Below are 16258 nucleotides of genomic sequence, written 5' to 3'. Positions count from 1 at the left end.
GAAGATGGCTGTGGCAAGTGTTCAGAGCTGTGATCAATTGCATACGTCCTCCAGCTCTACAGATCTGCAAAACCTGCTGTTCCTACTTGCCCAACTGCTGTCCCCAGCTGGTCTGAACTCTTCCCACACACGTTGACTTGTCATGTGGTGGTTGGAGTCAAGGACTGCGCACATTCATGCAGGATGTGCACCAGCAGCTGACAGCTAGCTGCATCAGTGACTGCCTCTACACGAACACAGGCGGGGAAGGGGAGCCCTTGCAGACTTGATGCGTGGCTAGCAGGAATGGCTGGGGCCTCCCTGTGGGGCTTCTGGACACAAAAGGTCTACTCATTTGGACATGGCCAGCACGTGACTGGCGGTAGCCCACCCCAGGCCCACTTCCGGTAACCCTCTGGTTTCTCTCACCAAGGTATTTTGGTGCAAGCTACAAACCCATCACTTCTTCAAACAACGTATGCAAAACATGATGTAATTATGGTGTGCGGTTTGCTGACGACAGCTGATTTGCAGCCTTGTTAGTATTAAAGCCAAAGATAAGTCCGACCTCCGGTGATGGTTTCCAAACTGGCAGATAGCCCAACCTTTAACCCATGACCAGCTGGCGGAATCAAGAGCCAAACAGCTGTGACCCCTTTTAACTCAGCATGGTGAACACGCCCAGGTTTGGCCGCACGCGTTGTATGCAAAGAACCCTTCTCCTAGTGTCTTGGAAGCAAGCCCTCTGCCCTCCTCCTCCGTGAGCCCTTGGTGGCTACTCAGGAAGTAGTGCCTATCAAGAAAACCGAAGGGGGTGGCGTCAGGACGCCAAGGCAGCCAGAAACGCTCAGTCCCAAAACACCGCCTGTGTTTTCCTTCCCCAGGCGCAGGCCTAACAGTAACACCGCAGGAAGAAATGGCAAAGTTTTATTGAAAAGGGCAACATGACATCAAAAAAAACGGAGCGCATACATACACAACTAATGCCGTTCTTGCCATCTTGTGATGGCAAGCTCAGCCTCCAACTCCAACACACGAATCCCATTGGCTCGGCACGTGCCTCAAGGCCTAGGTGGGCGCATGCCAGGAGGAGGGGGACCTGAAAACAAAAGTCACAAATGACAATTACGTGCAGCCGCAAGGACGCTGCAGCACTACTAGGCAATTCATTTTGGCCCTGGCTATGGCGACCTCCTTTCACACTCGGCCAAAGAATGAGGCAGCTATGACAGCTCACCTCAGAATCCAACTCTCCTTCACCAAATGCTACTCACCTCTCATGCCAGGAGGAGGCGGCCTCATTCCAGGAGGCGGCATCCCCATTGGTGAGCCACGACCTGGCGGCATACCCATAGGAGGGCCCATGGGTGGTCTCATACCAGGAGGGGGCCCCATCATTCCTGCAGCAGAAAAGGACAGGCATCAGCAACTGGCAGCCCCTCTCCTGCTTCCTTTCAGCCCAGCAGGGACCTCAGAGTAATCCTGCTTTGACAACAGCTCCTCACAGTAGTGCTCAGAAACTATCATTCATCACAGGTCCTGTCGGCTCAGGTAGGGAAGAGGGGGGTGACTCAGCCGGAGCTCACCTGGAGGGGGAGTGCCCCTTCCCATAGGAGGGGGAGGGCCTCCGCGGCCTGGCGCATACTGAGTTGGGGCTCCTGCTATACTGGCAGTTGCAGCGGCTGCTGCAGCAGCAACCGTGCCTCGGCTCTGAGGGGTCATCACCTACAAAGGAAAAAGCAGTTCAGGCGGTCTGAACATGACGTCCCGCTCATCCTACCGCCATCCGTGCCCGCAAGGAGAGGAGAGCACTAAGAGGACTTATCGACCGCAAGCTGGCTGGGGCCAAAGCAGTGTTACATTCTCGAGGCAGCTCGACAGCCCGAGAGCAGTTCTGCCTACCTGTTGGGACGGTCCGCCAACTCCACGCACGGGACCGGCCAAACCTGCGGGCGCCTGGGGCATGGGAGCTCCAGCTGGGACTCCTCTTCCGGCAGCTCTGCCAACGCCAGGCCCGCCTGCCGCGCCAGCCAGCGGCACACGAGCAATCCCAGTCTGAAAAAGAGCCAAAGCGTCACCGCGGAAGATGCGCGGTTCCGGCACCCCTCGCGAGTGCTCGCAGCGCTCAGCTATCAGGGGCCCGATAAGGCTCGGCAAGCGTCAAACCATTCAGAGAAGGCACGCAGAGAAGCTTTCTCTCCGCCGCTCCAGCTTTTCCTTCCCCGGAACCCTAATTAAGTGTCTGTTTTACAGTTCGTTTTTTTCTGTCACCAAATCACGGTATTATTTCGCCATGGCTTCTCTGCCGCTACTTTCTCTCCGGACCGGTCCCCGTGGCGCTCGTCCGAGCGAGCTCTCCACCCGTTGGGCCCTCTGTTACTAACCTACCCGGGCCCTGACAAACGGGACCCAATGGAGCAGCCGGACAGCTTCCTGCCTGCGCCCCCTCGGCCCAAAAGCCGGAGGCGCCCACGCCCGGCACGGGCCCGCGAGCCTCCGAGGCCCCCGGAGGGGCCCCGGCCCTGCCGCGCGCCCCGCTCACGTCTTTGGGGGGAGGCCCCTCCACGGTCATGGACACCAGGTTCTCCCCCCGGAGCAGCACCAGCCCCAGGACCCGCTTCTCCTCGCGCTCCGGCTGCTTCGAGTTCTTGGGCCTGCGGGAGAGAAGGAAGGAAGCGAGGGAGGGAGGGAGGCAGGATGGAAGGCGCGCTCGCCGCCGGCGCCCCCCCCGCCGGCGCCCCCCCCTGCGGCCCGCGGGCGCTCACTTGATCTTGCGGAACTCGTCGCAGTCGCACAGGATGAGGTTCATGTGCTTGTCGAAGGCCTTGAAGGTGCCGATGAAGACGCGCCCGTCCTGCAGGATGCACCGCATGCGGTAGTCGATGTGCTGCAGCATCTTGCTGCTCTTACCCACCGTCTGCGGGAAGAACGCGGAGAGTCAGCGGGCGGGCCGGGCGGCCGGCGGGCGCCCACCGAGCCCCAGCTCACCATGGTGGCGGCGTCGCGTCGCGTCTCGTCCCTCGGCCGCCGCTTCCCTCACGCCTGCCGCGCTTCCCGCTGCTTGGCGAACCGCACACGCGCCCCGCTTCCGCCGGAACCGGAAGCACAGCTCGCTTCCGGGCCTGCCGGCCTCCCTCCCCGCGGAGGGCGCCGGGCCTGAGCAACGCTGCCGTTTCCATGGCAGCCGGTTCTTCGGTGACGGCCTTGCCGCTCCACCAATGGGGGAGGGCGCTGGGGAGCGGCGGCCGCGGTCCCTTCCAATCGGTGGGAGAGGCGGGGCCAAGGAGCGGAAGGTCGCGGGGGAGGGGCGCAGCACAGCGCAGCCGGGCCGGGCCGGGCCGGGCCGGAGCGCGGGTCCTGAGCCGGCGGAAGGCCGCCGGGAGTCGGCTCCCCAGCCCCCGGCGGCCCCGGCGTTCCCGGGCAGGTGAGGACGAGGCCTCCGTTCGGCCCCCCCGGGAAGGCGCGGCCTCGGGGCCCGACGTGTCCCGGGGAGAAACGGGGCGTCCCGGGCAGCCTCGGCGCCTCGCAGGGACTTCAGCCGGAGGGCCGCGCTGGCGGCCGGGTCGGCCCTGGGAGGGGTCGCGCGCCGTCCGGGCCCGCGGAAGGCCTTGGCCGCCGCTGACGCCGTCATCCGCCGTCGTGCCGCCCGGGCGGCGAGCGCGGGGCGCCGGCTGTTTGCTTGTTTGACTTCTGGGCCGCCCGGCTCCCGGGCAGCTCTGGGCGGCTTCCAGCGGAAAAGCCGCCAGGCGGGAAACGAAGCAGGCCAGCCAGGCGAAATGGGGTGCGCGGCCACCCTGTCCCCAGGGCCGGCCCGGGAACGACCGGGGGTCCGTGACCTAGGCCTGGGAGGCCTGCGGTCCTCCCCGAGCGCGCTACGGGGCGGGCGCCGCAACCAGCTGGAATGGGCAGAGGCGGCTGGAGATAAGGGGTGCCGTACCACCGGGCAGCAAAAGGCCCTGAAGGGCGCCCCCGGCACCTCGATTCGCACCTGGCACCGAACGCCGCTCGCACGCCCCGCCGCTGCCTGCGTTGCCCCGCTCTGAACCAGCACGGGTTCCAGATGGTCCAGGAGCAGCCCCATTTAGAGCGTGTTACCGTAGGCCAGTCGTGAGGTGACCAGGGCACGAGAGAGTGTCTGAAGGGTCTCCCAGTCCTGGAAAGGACACTTTTTTTGATGCACTAGAGCTACCTGGCAAAGGCCCTCTTGGCTTACAGCTTTATTTAATTTGAACGTATTATTAGCTTTGAGCAGGAACTGAGAGTCCAAGAGGACCTCCAGATTGTGCACAAGTCTCAAATGGAGAAGTGCTTACCGCACCAAGAGTCAGCCGCAGAATACCTCCGGATCCCGGGGTGCGGGTGGGGCCAAACAGACAGAGCTACTCGGTCTTGTCGGGGCGGAACCTGAATCTGAGCCGCCCAGTCTAAAGCCCTGACAGACTGCAGGTGCTGGATTAGGACTTCAGGCGCATTGCTCGGCTAGCCAGGGGTTGAGAGAGACAACTGGGTATCTTCAGCATATTGACGATACCAGACCCCAAATCAGCAAGATGACCTCATCCAGCAATTTCATGTAGCTGTTGAACAGAAGGTGAAAGAACTTCATATCCCGTGGCACCCTGCAAGTGAGGGGTATGGCCACGATCTCTCCCTGCCTGTCACCACCGAATGAAACCGGCTACAGAGAACAGAGGAGAACCAGGTAAAATGGTGTCTCCAACCCACAAAGCTGGTCCAAAAGGATACTGTGGTCAGTGGCATTGAGGGCTGCTGAGAGGTCAAGGAGCACAAGGACAGATGCACCACTACCATTCTAGCTATACCACAGGTGCACGTGCGACCAGTGCAACTCCTTCCTTAGTGACTGGGGAGGAGAGGTCAGCTGGGTGGCTCCTCATTTGCAGGGTGCTTCAGGGCTTGATCCCTTCCCCCTTGTTGTTTCACATTTGTAAAAGTTGCTGGGAGAGAACATCCATCAATTCAGAGTGTCCTAAGCAAACTCTGCTGGCCCATTGCTCTCCTTCAGCTACCTGCTGGTCTGCATTTTGTTGACTTGATGCCAAGAGCTGCAGCTCCCTCCTCACCTCCTCTGCTGTCTAGGTAAAATCTTGTTCTTCCAGCTTGGTTTTGCATCTCCTGCTGCTTTATTTCTCTTATCACCCTGGCATCCCCCTCCAGCCTTCCAGTTGTATCCACTGATTCCTATGGCTTTTGATAATTGATTGTTCTTTCTTTCTGTTGTAGGATTCTAGTTTTGTCCATTTTGGTGCATTTCTTTTTCCTTTTTTTTCCTTTGTAAACTTCATTCTGTTTGTACCTTCAGAGTTGTAACTACAGAGCACACAAATTCATCTTTAAAAAAAAACTGGAGATAGTGAGTCAAATCAACATGATGAATTAGATCTCTATATGTTTAGGGTGTACAAAATTTCTCAGACGAAAACATGTTTCTGCCATAAGCTCAGATCCTTGACTATCCCAGTGGAGAAGCTTGCAGGCAATGAGCTCAGCGCTGACCATTTGCTGCGCTGTTCTCCCGGAGCTGGTGCTGACTGTCTTGGGGGGCCTGAAGCATGGCAGGGCTGCTCCCTGCCTGAAAGAGGAGGACTCTCCTCTGCTTAAGGTCTGCCTTTCCTCTCCTTGGATGTTTGGGGCTGAACAGCGCTATGGGAACATCCTTGTCTGGCCTTCTCCCCAGCCTGTCCCAGTTGGTCCCTGGTCCAAGAAATAGTAGTGGTAGTTTTATTTATTTTTCTCTTTAAACTAAAACACAGAATAAAATAACAATTGAAACAATTACATGTTGGCCATAATATAAGATAAGGAGCCTTTAGACTAAAAGGTTGCTAATGAATAAAAATAACCTGTGTATGTTCAAGATGACAGATAAGAATTTATTTTAAATCAGTTTTATATATGCCCATGAAAAGAAGTGTCTTAGTGCCTTCTGAAACTCCAAGTGACCTGAGCCTAGTAGACTCTGTTTCACAGAGGCAGATGAGGAAAAGCTCTTAAGCATGATGTGGCTGTTCTAGGACACGCTAGAACCAAGTGATGCTGCTCCAATGGGTTAAGTGGACAAAAGGTGAACGCTGCCTGTCCTTGGCTGGATTGAGACTTCATCTGATTAATTTCAAACCTAGCAAGTCCATCTGTACAACATACTCAGTTATCTTTAGGTAAATCTCCTGCGGCTTATTTTGTGCTGCAGATGTGGCTCGTTTGGTTAGTTCATGGTTCACTGTGTTGTGTGAACTTAGCCACTGTGTAACAAGCAAGCCAGAACCAGGAACGGGCATGAGATTTTGGCTGGTGGCCCTGGGGTGGAAAAGCAAGCATCTGGCCAAACCCTTTCTGTCATGACAGGTTTGGGAGACGCTTCCTATCTCTTGCGAGAGCTGAAAATCTAAAGAGATGCCGCCGCCCCCAGATGTAGTCAAAGTGGCAGTGGAGTGGCCTGGGGCCAATGCCCAACTGCTTGAGTTTGATCAGGTGAGAGATTGAGCAGGCTTCGAGTAACATGTGCCCAAATATTGGCAGGAGGGGGAACTGGACAGCAGGAACACTTTGCGATTGTCTGTGGATGATGGTGGGGATGAGGCAGAGCTTAATCCAGAGAAACGTCCTAGCTCACAGTTCTCTCCCTCCCCTTGCCCTTTTCAGAAGCGCCCCCTGGTATCCATCATCAAGGAAGTATGTGATGGGTGAGTGCTAGCGAATCCGGACTTTGTGGCAGCTGGGCTGATCGGTTCTTCCCCCTCCCGGCCTTCTCAGCCGGGGCCCCAGAGCACCCTCCTTCCCCTTCCCGAGTGAAAGAATGCCAGCTGGGAGGCTCAAGTGCTTTTCCTCTGTCCCTTCCCTTCCAGCTGGTCCCTGCCCAACCCTGAATACTACACACTACGCTATGCTGATGGAGCACAGCTGTACATAACAGAACAGGTAGGTGTGCAGTCCTACCCTAGAGTCCACCATGAGCCCCCCCCCGGTGTTAAGCCAGCTTTTGTCTTTTTGCCCTACAGACTCGTGGTGACATCAAGAATGGGACCATCCTCCAGTTGGCGGTTTCCCCAGTAGGTTTGGGCTGCTCTTAGCCCTTCTGGATATGGCTTGGGGGGTGAGATGGGGCTCTTTCTCTCCCGCCCTCCTCTGCCAGTTGCAAACCCGTCTCCTGAGTGACTCCCAATTTCTCCTTCTCAGTCCAGGGCCGCCCGCCAGCTGATGGATCGGACCCAGTCACCCAGCTTGGAGGCTCGCCTAGAGGCCATGAAGGAACTTGCCAAGCTCTCGGCAGATGTCACCTTTGCCACTGAGTTCATCAACATGGATGGAATCTCGGTGCTCACCCGCCTGGTGGAGAGCAGTTCCAAGTTCCTTTCTCAGTAAGTGCCTGGCTGCTCTTTAGTGCAGACCTCCTCCTGCATCTCCCCCCTGCCCCCATCTTTATCAACTGTTTATTGCACCTTTAGCCTAGTCTTGCCCAGAGCATCCCAACATCTTGCAGCAGTGGAATAAGCCTCCCAGTTGCTCCAAGAACCCATTGCTGTTGAGAACTACTCTCCAGGGGCTGCCAGGAGTGGCACTAAGGCAGCCAAGCCCCCTTACTTCTTTGTCTGCAGGGCCTTTTTGGGAAATGGATGGTAACAGGTCCTAGGACTTGTTCTCTTCCTAGAAAGCCCAGGAAGCAAAGGAAAGGAGGGTGTCACCTAGTGGCCAGGTCCTTCAGGAAGAGTTGTCCCCCTTGGTTGCACAGTACCTTTAGCCAGCACTGGAGTCCATGGATGATGACCTTCTGGGGAGCACGAGGAGCCCCAGAAACTTGCCCTGCTGTACTTGGGAGTCTCTGTCATGCTCCTGGTCTCCTAGACCCCCCAGGCAGCAGGGTGACCTCCTTTATTGTCACCCATTTTGACTGGCAATAGCATTGCCAGCAAGGCCATGTCAGAGAAGAGCCATGTGGGTTGTCAAAGGTTTGACAGCCAGGTGAGAGAGAGCTGAGCAGCAGCCTGCAGACGAGGGAGCAGTGGGCAGTTTGCGTCTTCTCCTACAGCTACGGTGAGATGCTGGCCTTCACTCTTACTGCCTTCTTGGAGCTCATGGACCACGGCCTCGTCTCCTGGGATACAGTCTCCGTCAGCTTCATCAAGCAGGTACCATCTGCTGGGGGCAAGAGCAGGGATATCATTGTGGACCAGGCTGGTTCTGAATGGCAGTTTCCTCTGCTGGCAGATTGCAGGGTACGTGAGCCAGCCAACAGTGGACGTTTCCATCCTGCAGCGCTCTTTGGCTATCCTAGAGAGCATGGTGCTCAACAGCCAAGCTCTTTATCAGAAGATTGCAGATGAGATCACGGTTGGGCAGCTCCTCTCCCACCTACAAGTGTGAGTGTCCCAGGTCTTAGGGCACCCCATCGCAAGCCCCTGGCAGGGCAGAAGAGCTGAACGTGGTCTTTCTCTGGGTCTCCCTGTAGCTCCAACCAGGAGATCCAGACGTACGCAATTGCTTTGATTAATGCCCTCTTCTTGAAGGCTCCTGAGGACAAGAGGCAGGTAGGTGGCTGGCCTGGCAGGGACTGGGCGCATATCCTCTGTCTACTGGGAAGGAGCTCCGAAGGCCCAGTGGAGTGGACCTTGCTCTCTGTGGGAGGGCTGTCTCTGGGGTGGGGGCTGGCCTGGAAAGGCTGCCATGTGGCACTGCCTGTTGTGTTTGTCCCCCCCTCCCCCCGCGCTGAGTCCATCGTTTGCTGCTTCTTGTGCCTGTTTCTGCTTTCCGCCCCCAGGACAAGCTTGTTAGTCCACTAGACCTGCCCTGCACTGTAAGTCAATTCCTGTGCCAGGGAAGGGAGGCCAGGCTGGCTGTAAATGTCCTCTTTAAGCGTGGTGGGGTGTCCTTTTGCTGGTGTGTGCTGAAGGTGGCAGAGAAGCAGAGGGGCCGGGCGCAGACCACTTCTGCCCTGGGGGCTGAGAAAAGCCTGGGAACCTTGCAGCAGGCTACCCTGGAGGGCTTTGGAGAGGGGCTGGGAAGCAGCGCAGGTGGCGTGAGGGCCGGAAGGCTGTCTCTCTCTCTGCCTCTCTTCCTTCCACTCCCCATTTTCCTTTTCCCTTCTGGCAGGAGATGGCAAATGCCTTCGCCCAGAAGCAGCTGCGTTCTGTCATCTTGACGGTAAGGGTCAGGGTGAAAAAGGCCGTTCTCACTCGGGGCTCTCATCCTGTCCTCAGTCTTCCCTAGAGTTTGCACTATACGTGGGGATGGCCAGGGCCTTGCAACAACCCTGCAAAGCAGCTCACTGTTGCCAGATAGCGGGCAGTGTGCCGGCTGATAGCTGCGAGGGGGTGGGCTGCTCCTTCTTGACTGTCTTCCCCATTGTCCTCCCACAGCACATCATCAGAGGAAACCGCCCAATCAAAACTGAGATGGCCCATCAGCTGTACGTGCTTCAGGTTCTGACTTTCAACCTCCTGGAGGAGCGGATGATGGCAAAAATGGACCCCACTGACCAGGTGGTGGGAAGGGCAGCTCGGCTCCTCAGTGCAGCCTCTGGGGCCCTGCCAGCCTGTTGCCCAGGCCTTCATTGTCCCCCTCGTCCCCAACCAGGCCCAGAGAGACGTGATCTTTGAGCTGCGCAGGATCGCTTTCGAGGCAGAGTCTGAGAGCAACAGCGTCCCTGGTGGAGCAGAGAAGCGCAAGGCTGCTTACACCAAGGACTACAAGATGCTGGGTTTCATGGTTGGTGTGGGGAGGAAAAGCTGGCCGTTGGGCTGCGAGGGGCCGAGGGCCAATGGAGACAGGTGGCAGCTGACACTATGGTTTTTGTTTCCACAGAATCACGTCAATCCCGCCTTGGACTTCGTTCAGATCCCCCCAGGCATGTTGGCCTTGGACAGTATGTTCTACCTAGCCAAACATCATCAGGATACCTACATCCGAGTAAGGGACGAGGCTGCCTTCAATTAAGGTCCTGTGCAGGCAGCCATCTGGATTTCCACTCACCTTCATGCTTTTCTTCCCGCCATTCAGATTGTCCTGGAGAACAGCAGCCAGGAGGACAAACACAATTGCCCTTTTGGGCGCAGCGCCATTGAACTCACCAGGATGCTCTGTGAGATCTTGCAGATTGGAGAACTTCGTAAGTGGAGTGCGGTTGAGCTAAGCCCACCGAGGAGGCACCCAGGGGAGCACCTGCTGATATGCAGTTAAGGGACAGAGCACGTTCTGCTGCCTGTTGATAAGCTCCCCTTGTCGTGTGAGCCCTGAAGGGTGTCCAACCTTCAGGGGAGCTCTAAAGACCCACCAGTTGAGGACTGTCTCTGAGCCAGAGAAATGGCACAACCTGGATCAACCAAGGCCCACCTTGTCTGGCATGAACGGGAGGTTACTTGGCAGAGATGTGGTAGGCTCACAGGCCTGCTTCTGGCGGCAGTCTTAAGCCATAGCATGGTGTGGTTTGGGCAGGTGTGTTTGAGCACAGCTGGTGAAGGGTGGCCTGTCTGCCCCCCAAGCGTTGGTTAGAGAGAGGAAAGCTATGCTTTGCAAGTTCAGAGCCTCAGCCTGCCAGTGCATTTGGTTCTTTGCACAAAGCCAGGGATTTATTGTGCCAGGAACCCAGCTGGTTGTGGCGTATTCAGAGCCAGGATTATGTAAGCCTCGGCTCAGGATGGCAGTGAGAATCCCAGTGTATTCAGCTGTGACGTTTGTGACATTTTTGTGGAGTTTCCCATGAACGCAGCCTGCACTTCCTAGTGCTTTTCTGCTGATGCCTCCATGCACTCTGGAAATACTTGCCCTAGATCTCCCTCCCAAAGCCCAGCTCGGGGGAAAGTGATCATCCCTGGCTGCTCTGACAGCATGGTTCCTCCCTGTCTCTGAAAAGCCAACGAGGGCCGGAACGATTACCACCCCATGTTCTTCACCCATGACCACGCCTTTGAGGAGCTCTTTGCCATCTGTATCCAGCTATTGAACAAGACCTGGAAGGAGATGCGGGCAACAGCTGAGGATTTCCACAAGGTGGGTCTGGTGCAGGAGGCCCTTCTGGCTCCTCCCTCCCTCCGCAGCCCTGTAATGCTGCTGGCCTCCTTTTTCGCCAGGTGATGCAGGTGGTACGGGAGCAGATCACCCGGGCCTTGCCCGCCAAGCCCCCCTCCCTGGACCAGTTCAAGAACAAGCTGCGTAACCTGAGCTACTCGGAGATCCTGCGCTTGCGCCAGTCTGAGCGGATGAGCCAAGATGACTTCCAGTCCCCCCCCATCGTGTGAGTGCCTTGGGGAGGACCTGGGGACGTGTGGGGAGGGGCTGGGGGGCAGCACTCTGACTTGCCTGCTGGGTGGTATTCCCCAGAGAGCTGCGGGAGAAGATCCAGCCAGAGATCCTGGAGCTCATTAAGCAGCAGCGTCTGAATCGCCTCTGTGAAGGGACCAGCTTCCGCAAAGTAGGGAATCGGAGGAGGCAAGGTGAGCAGAGAGCACTGCTGCAGCTAGGGGGCTCTCTCAGTGGTGGAGCAGAAGGGCCTCTTCCCAAGATGGGAGGCGGTGGGACCGGGTGGCCGGGGGGAGCACCCACTGGCCCTTGCTGAAAGCTGTCCTGTGCATTGCAGAGCGCTTCTGGTATTGTCGCCTGGCCCTGAACCACAAGATGCTCCACTATGGAGACCTGGAGGAGAACGCCCAGGGAGAGGTGACCTTGGAGTCACTGCAGGAGAAGAGTACGTAAGGGAGGTGGGGAGGCAGCGGCCAGGCTCCTGGCAGCACAGTAGCCCTCCGCCCCCGTGCATTTGCCTGGACTAAGCTCTTGAAGGGCTAGGCATGATGGCCCCTTTTCCCTTAGTCCCTGTTGCAGATATCAAGGCTGTTCTCACTGGGAAAGAGTGTCCTCATATGAAAGAGAAGGGAGCGCTGAAGCAGAACAAGGTATTGGCAGCGTGGCAGGGGGCGGGATGCTCAGAAAAGGCATTTTCCTGGGAACAGAGAGAAAAGTGGACGATGGCCTGCCTCCCAGTTGTTCACTTACTGGCTTTTCTCCCCATCCCCAAGGAGGCACTGGAATTGGCTTTCTCCATCCTCTATGACCCAGACGAGACTCTGAACTTTATCGCACCCAATAAATATGAGGTGAGCAAAGTCTGTGGGTGGGAGAGCCTGAGGCTGCCTATTCTCCCTGCTGGTTGATCCACCTTCATCCCGCTTGGCCCCCAGGTTGCCCTCCCCAGTCAGTGACTGGCCGCTTTCATCTGCCTGAGGGATGCTGTCTTCTGCTGCTCCTGCAGTGGTGGGAGGGGGCAGCTGTGCGTGAAAATCTCTGCCTGTGTCTTCAGCCTTGGAATGCTAGAGTTGGAGTAGGCTCTTGAGGCCGTCTAGTCTGCTTCCTGTTGAGGGCAGGAATTAGCACCCAGATTAAAGCACCCCAGCCTGTCCAGCCTCTGCTGAAGGCATCCCATGAAGGGGGAGCCCCCCCCCCCCCCGTGTCATTTGGCTTCACTGTTTAGCTGCTCTTTGGCAGTTTTTTCTAGTATTCAGTCGGAATATGCCTTCTTGAAAACCTTTATATCGTGGCTTGGATTCTGGGAAGGTGGAATACAGGTCAGAGTCTCCTTCTGCGAGCATAGATATTTGCAGAATGCTGTCAAATTCCCGCTTACTCTTCTCAAGGGAAAGCCTTCCCAATTTCTTCAGTCTCTTCTCATAGAACATAGTTTCTAGTCATCTGATCATCATCACCATCAATCTTCCTCTTAACTTGTTCAGTTTCTCTTAATCCTTCTTAGTATGTTACTCAGAACTGAGCACCATATTCAAGATGGGGTCAAACCAAAGCAGAATAAAGTGGACTAATTGCTTCCTATAATTTGGAAATTATATTGCCTTTTTTGCAGCCATGTCACAATCCAGGCTCAAATTCAGTCTGCAATCCACTCCTATTTCAAGATCTTTTTCACTACTGCTTCTGTCCTCTATCTGTGCATTTGATTTCTATTGCCTGAGTGAAGAACATCTTTGTTACTCTCATCCCATTTCTCTAACCTATGCATTTTATATTTATTTCTGTCTCTTAGTTATTAGCTATCCCACCCATTGTTGTGTCATCTGCAGATTTGATAAGCCTCATCTTCTCCTCTTCATTCAAGTCATTAAAAAAAGTACTGATGAGTAGAAGGCCCGGGACAAAACTTTGTGTCATTTAATTTTATTTTTTTATTTATTTTAAACTGCCTAATAGGGACATTTTATTACATATCCACTTGTCAAGCCAGATCACACTTAATTAACTTGTTAATCAAAGCCTCCTGGGAAATCCTGTAAGTTTCTGTGTAGAGTCCTCTTTCTTCATCCTTTCTTAGGAAGTTGCACTTGATAGAAATGTATACCAAGTTGTTTGCTGACAAAAAGACGTGCACGCCAGAAGCATGTCAGCTCACAATTGCAGGCCCCATCCTTCCATCTTCGCTTTTGTTTCTTAAGATATCACCAAGTTTCTTACATTTCCTCTTCTCTTTTCAACTTTTTAGATTAACCAAATTACAAATGTTTGAGTTAAAGGGAAAATTGGTTGGCAATCCCTCCCTTAAGCATGCCTGCCACATTCCTGTAAATTCTTCTATTCACTCTATCCCTTGAATTTGGCTGCCTTATAGTCCATTGTCTTGCAGTCTCTGCTTACTCAGCAGAAGCAGTGACTTAAATCACCCACAATGGGTGCTCACTCAGCAGCTCTCGGGAAACTCCTTTTGCTATCAGCAGCTCTTTAGAAGATGACTGTATTGTCACTCTTGCGCCTAAGCACACAGTCCATCGGAATACAGAGTTTCTCTACTCATTCTCCTCTCTTCTTCCTGCTGAACTCCCCCGGTTCCTTCCCTGCAACCAGTCTTGTTGCTTTGTTCCTCTAAGTGGCCACTAACGCCCCACTTTGGATGGTCCTCCAGGGACAGGAGGCATAATATAGGTATGCTGTTCTTAGCTATTGCAGCTGCCTGGATAAGCTTCAAGGAATTCCGGTCTCTGAGGAAGTGCAAGAGCTACGAGGATACAGAGCATCAGGATACAGAGCATCGTTTGTGAAATGCGCTTTTTGTAGCTTTAAAGATTGTAGGGGAGGGGGGTGGCCACAGGAAGAGGCTGCTGGGCCTGGTCAAAGCCCAGCTCAGCCTGGCCCTTTGTTTCTCCCAGTTTCTTGGGGGCTGACAAGCAGGAGGTGGAAATGTATTCTCTCCTGCCATTTGTCCTGCAACACTGAGGTAACATGGAGTCTTCAATATTAACAGCCGCCTATTGATTTATGCCATCACCTTTAAAATCTGCAGGTTAGTGACCGTTACCACATATGGTGGTAATGAATACTGCAGGTTAATGGTGTGTTGTGTACGTAAATGCTTCTTTTATCTGCTCTACATCTCCTCCCCTGGTCCTCGAATCAAAAGAGATCGTAGAAGTCATTTAGTCCACCCTCTGTTCAGGAGCCACTGCAGCATCCCTGATAATCCAGCTGCTGTGTGAAGATCTCCAGTCAAGGAGAACTGATGACTTTTGTGGCAGCCTGTTCCACTGGCTGACAGCCTGTATAATTAGGAGGTTCCTTCCCAATATGTTGTCGGAAGCTACATCCCTGCAGTTTTAACCCACAGGTTCTGGTTCTGCCCTCTGGGGTGAGAGAGAATGGCCTCACTCCCTCCCTCTGAAGGATGGTCCTTCAGAAATGTGAAGGCATCTTTTCTGCAAGCCGAGCATACCCAGGTCTTTCAGCCGTTCCTCACGGGGCTTGGCTTGCAAGCCCATTGCCATCGGGGTAGCCTTCCTCTGACCTTGCTCCAGTCCAAACTGTGGTGTCCAGAGCGGAAGGCATGCCCCAAATGGGATCTGACTGGGCCAAAGTAGAGCAGGACCACTAAGGGAGCACACGATACCACTGGCCTGTTTAGCAGCGTGTCCCATAGCTGGCTCTCATTTAGCTACAAGAACGTCCAGAGCCCTTTCACAGGCCCTCCTGCCAAGCCGGGTCTCCCCCATCCTCCACTTGCACCTTCGTTTTCCCTACTCAGGTGCGGAACTTGATGTTTCTCCCCGTTCGCTTCTGTCCTGCGCATGCCACCCCATTGTTCAAGCCGGTCTCGAGGCCCTCCTGCCTTGGTGTCATCTGCAGGCTCGATAAGGACCCCCTCCGAGCCATTGTGGCCCAGCGCCAGGGCCAGGCAGAGCCCTGTGGGGCTCCCCTCGGTCCTTCCCTCCAAGCTGAAGCAGAGCCCTCCAGGAGGACCCCTGGGCTGAGGTCATTCAGCCCCCTCACAGTCCATCTATCAGTGGTTTCCGCTAGCCCGCCCTTTACCATTTTATTCTGCAGAAAAGCAAGAGGCACTACGTTGACGGCTGGGCCGAGGCCCACTATGTCTACAGCCTTCCTCTAGTTTGTTTACTGATTTCCCTTCAGAAGACTTGTCTTGCTATATGCTGTTTTTTCTTTCGCTACCACTGCTGATGCAAATTCACGCAAACTTCTAATGATGCCTGCATTTTCCCAAGGTGGTCTGTTACGATCTCCTCTAGAATCACTTAGATCCCTGCATCAGCCTGACCAGTCTGTAGTTAGCCGGGCCTTCCTTTGTCCCCTTGGTTCTCCGGTCATCTGGCGTTTAGCATTTCAGGATTTCTCAGAGATCCTGGCCGAAGGTTCAGGGGGCCGGGAGCAGGTTCCTTCCTTCAGGGCTCTGGGCAGCCTTGCTTCCAAAGGAAGGACCGGCTTGCTCTTTGTGCCCTCCCGAGCCTCAGAGGCCCTGGACGCTTGACCTGGGGTGGGCTGGAGGGAAGGGGCTGCCGGGAGAAGCCTGCCTGCCTGCCTTCCTGGGGGCGCGGACAGAGCGGGAGAGGCCCGTGACCCCCGGCTGCCCTCCGTCCCCGCTCAGCTGGCCTCCCCGACTGGGGGCCGGGCCTGAGATGCTCTTTTGGTGCCCCCCAGTACTGCATCTGGATCGACGGCCTCAACGCCCTGGTGGGGAAGGACATGGTCAGCGAGCTGACCAAGAGCGACCTGGACACGCTGCTGAGCATGGAGATGAAGCTGCGCCTGCTGGACCTGGAGAACGTCCAGATCCCGGAGGAGCCACCGCCTATCCCCGAGGAGCCCAGCAGCTACGACTTCGTCTATCACTACGGCTGAGCCGCCCCCGCTCGCCGGGGGAGGAGACGGACCCCGGCGGCGCGGTGCGGCCGCGGGGGCGACGGCTGGACCTGGCGCGCTCCCCTCCCCGGCCCTGCTCTGCCCGGCATTAAAGCTCGCTTCCTCCTCCTGCCCGGCT

At 55.7% G+C, this 16258-nt stretch overlaps 2 protein-coding genes across 6 annotated transcripts; one reads left to right on the top strand and one right to left on the bottom strand.

Annotated features, from left to right (window-relative positions):
- Positions 1–892: 892 nt before the first annotated feature.
- On the bottom strand, positions 893–3115 carry SNRPB (small nuclear ribonucleoprotein polypeptides B and B1). Its single transcript, XM_088154494.1, has 7 exons — positions 2968–3115; positions 2745–2896; positions 2522–2633; positions 1882–2034; positions 1566–1704; positions 1254–1379; positions 893–1078 (listed from the first exon to the last, which is right to left on the bottom strand). The coding sequence occupies exons 1-7, from the start codon at positions 2968–2970 to the stop codon at positions 1041–1043; spliced, it is 723 nt and encodes a 240-aa protein (XP_088010620.1). The 5' UTR covers positions 2971–3115; the 3' UTR covers positions 893–1040.
- A 147-nt stretch (positions 3116–3262) lies between these two features.
- Positions 3263–16249, top strand: ELMO2 (engulfment and cell motility 2). 5 transcript variants are annotated; one of them, XM_088154462.1, is made up of 23 exons: positions 3264–3403; positions 5006–5079; positions 6346–6471; positions 6643–6683; positions 6846–6918; positions 6999–7049; positions 7177–7358; positions 8027–8126; positions 8206–8357; positions 8447–8525; positions 8756–8791; positions 9088–9138; positions 9354–9476; positions 9571–9702; positions 9799–9903; positions 9994–10102; positions 10847–10983; positions 11064–11227; positions 11314–11426; positions 11570–11677; positions 11800–11882; positions 12006–12083; positions 15919–16249. In XM_088154462.1, the coding sequence occupies exons 3-23, from the start codon at positions 6394–6396 to the stop codon at positions 16117–16119; spliced, it is 2196 nt and encodes a 731-aa protein (XP_088010588.1). In that variant the 5' UTR covers positions 3264–3403; positions 5006–5079; positions 6346–6393; the 3' UTR covers positions 16120–16249. The 5 variants fall into 5 exon arrangements, with proteins under 5 accessions (XP_088010590.1, XP_088010588.1, XP_088010586.1 ...); XM_088154464.1 differs by lacking the exon at positions 5006–5079 and having other exon boundaries at positions 3263–3403; positions 8254–8357; XM_088154460.1 differs by lacking the exon at positions 5006–5079.
- Positions 16250–16258: the final 9 nt, after the last annotated feature.

This window comes from Python bivittatus, unplaced genomic scaffold (assembly GCF_059951505.1).
Source record: "Python bivittatus isolate LINGU-HERP-01145 unplaced genomic scaffold, Pbiv_v1 ctg000700_np1212, whole genome shotgun sequence".
NCBI classification, from domain to species: Eukaryota; Metazoa; Chordata; class Lepidosauria; order Squamata; family Pythonidae; genus Python; species Python bivittatus.
Note: the sequence above shows the minus strand (reverse complement) of the source record. Positions and strands in the feature narration are given on the sequence as shown.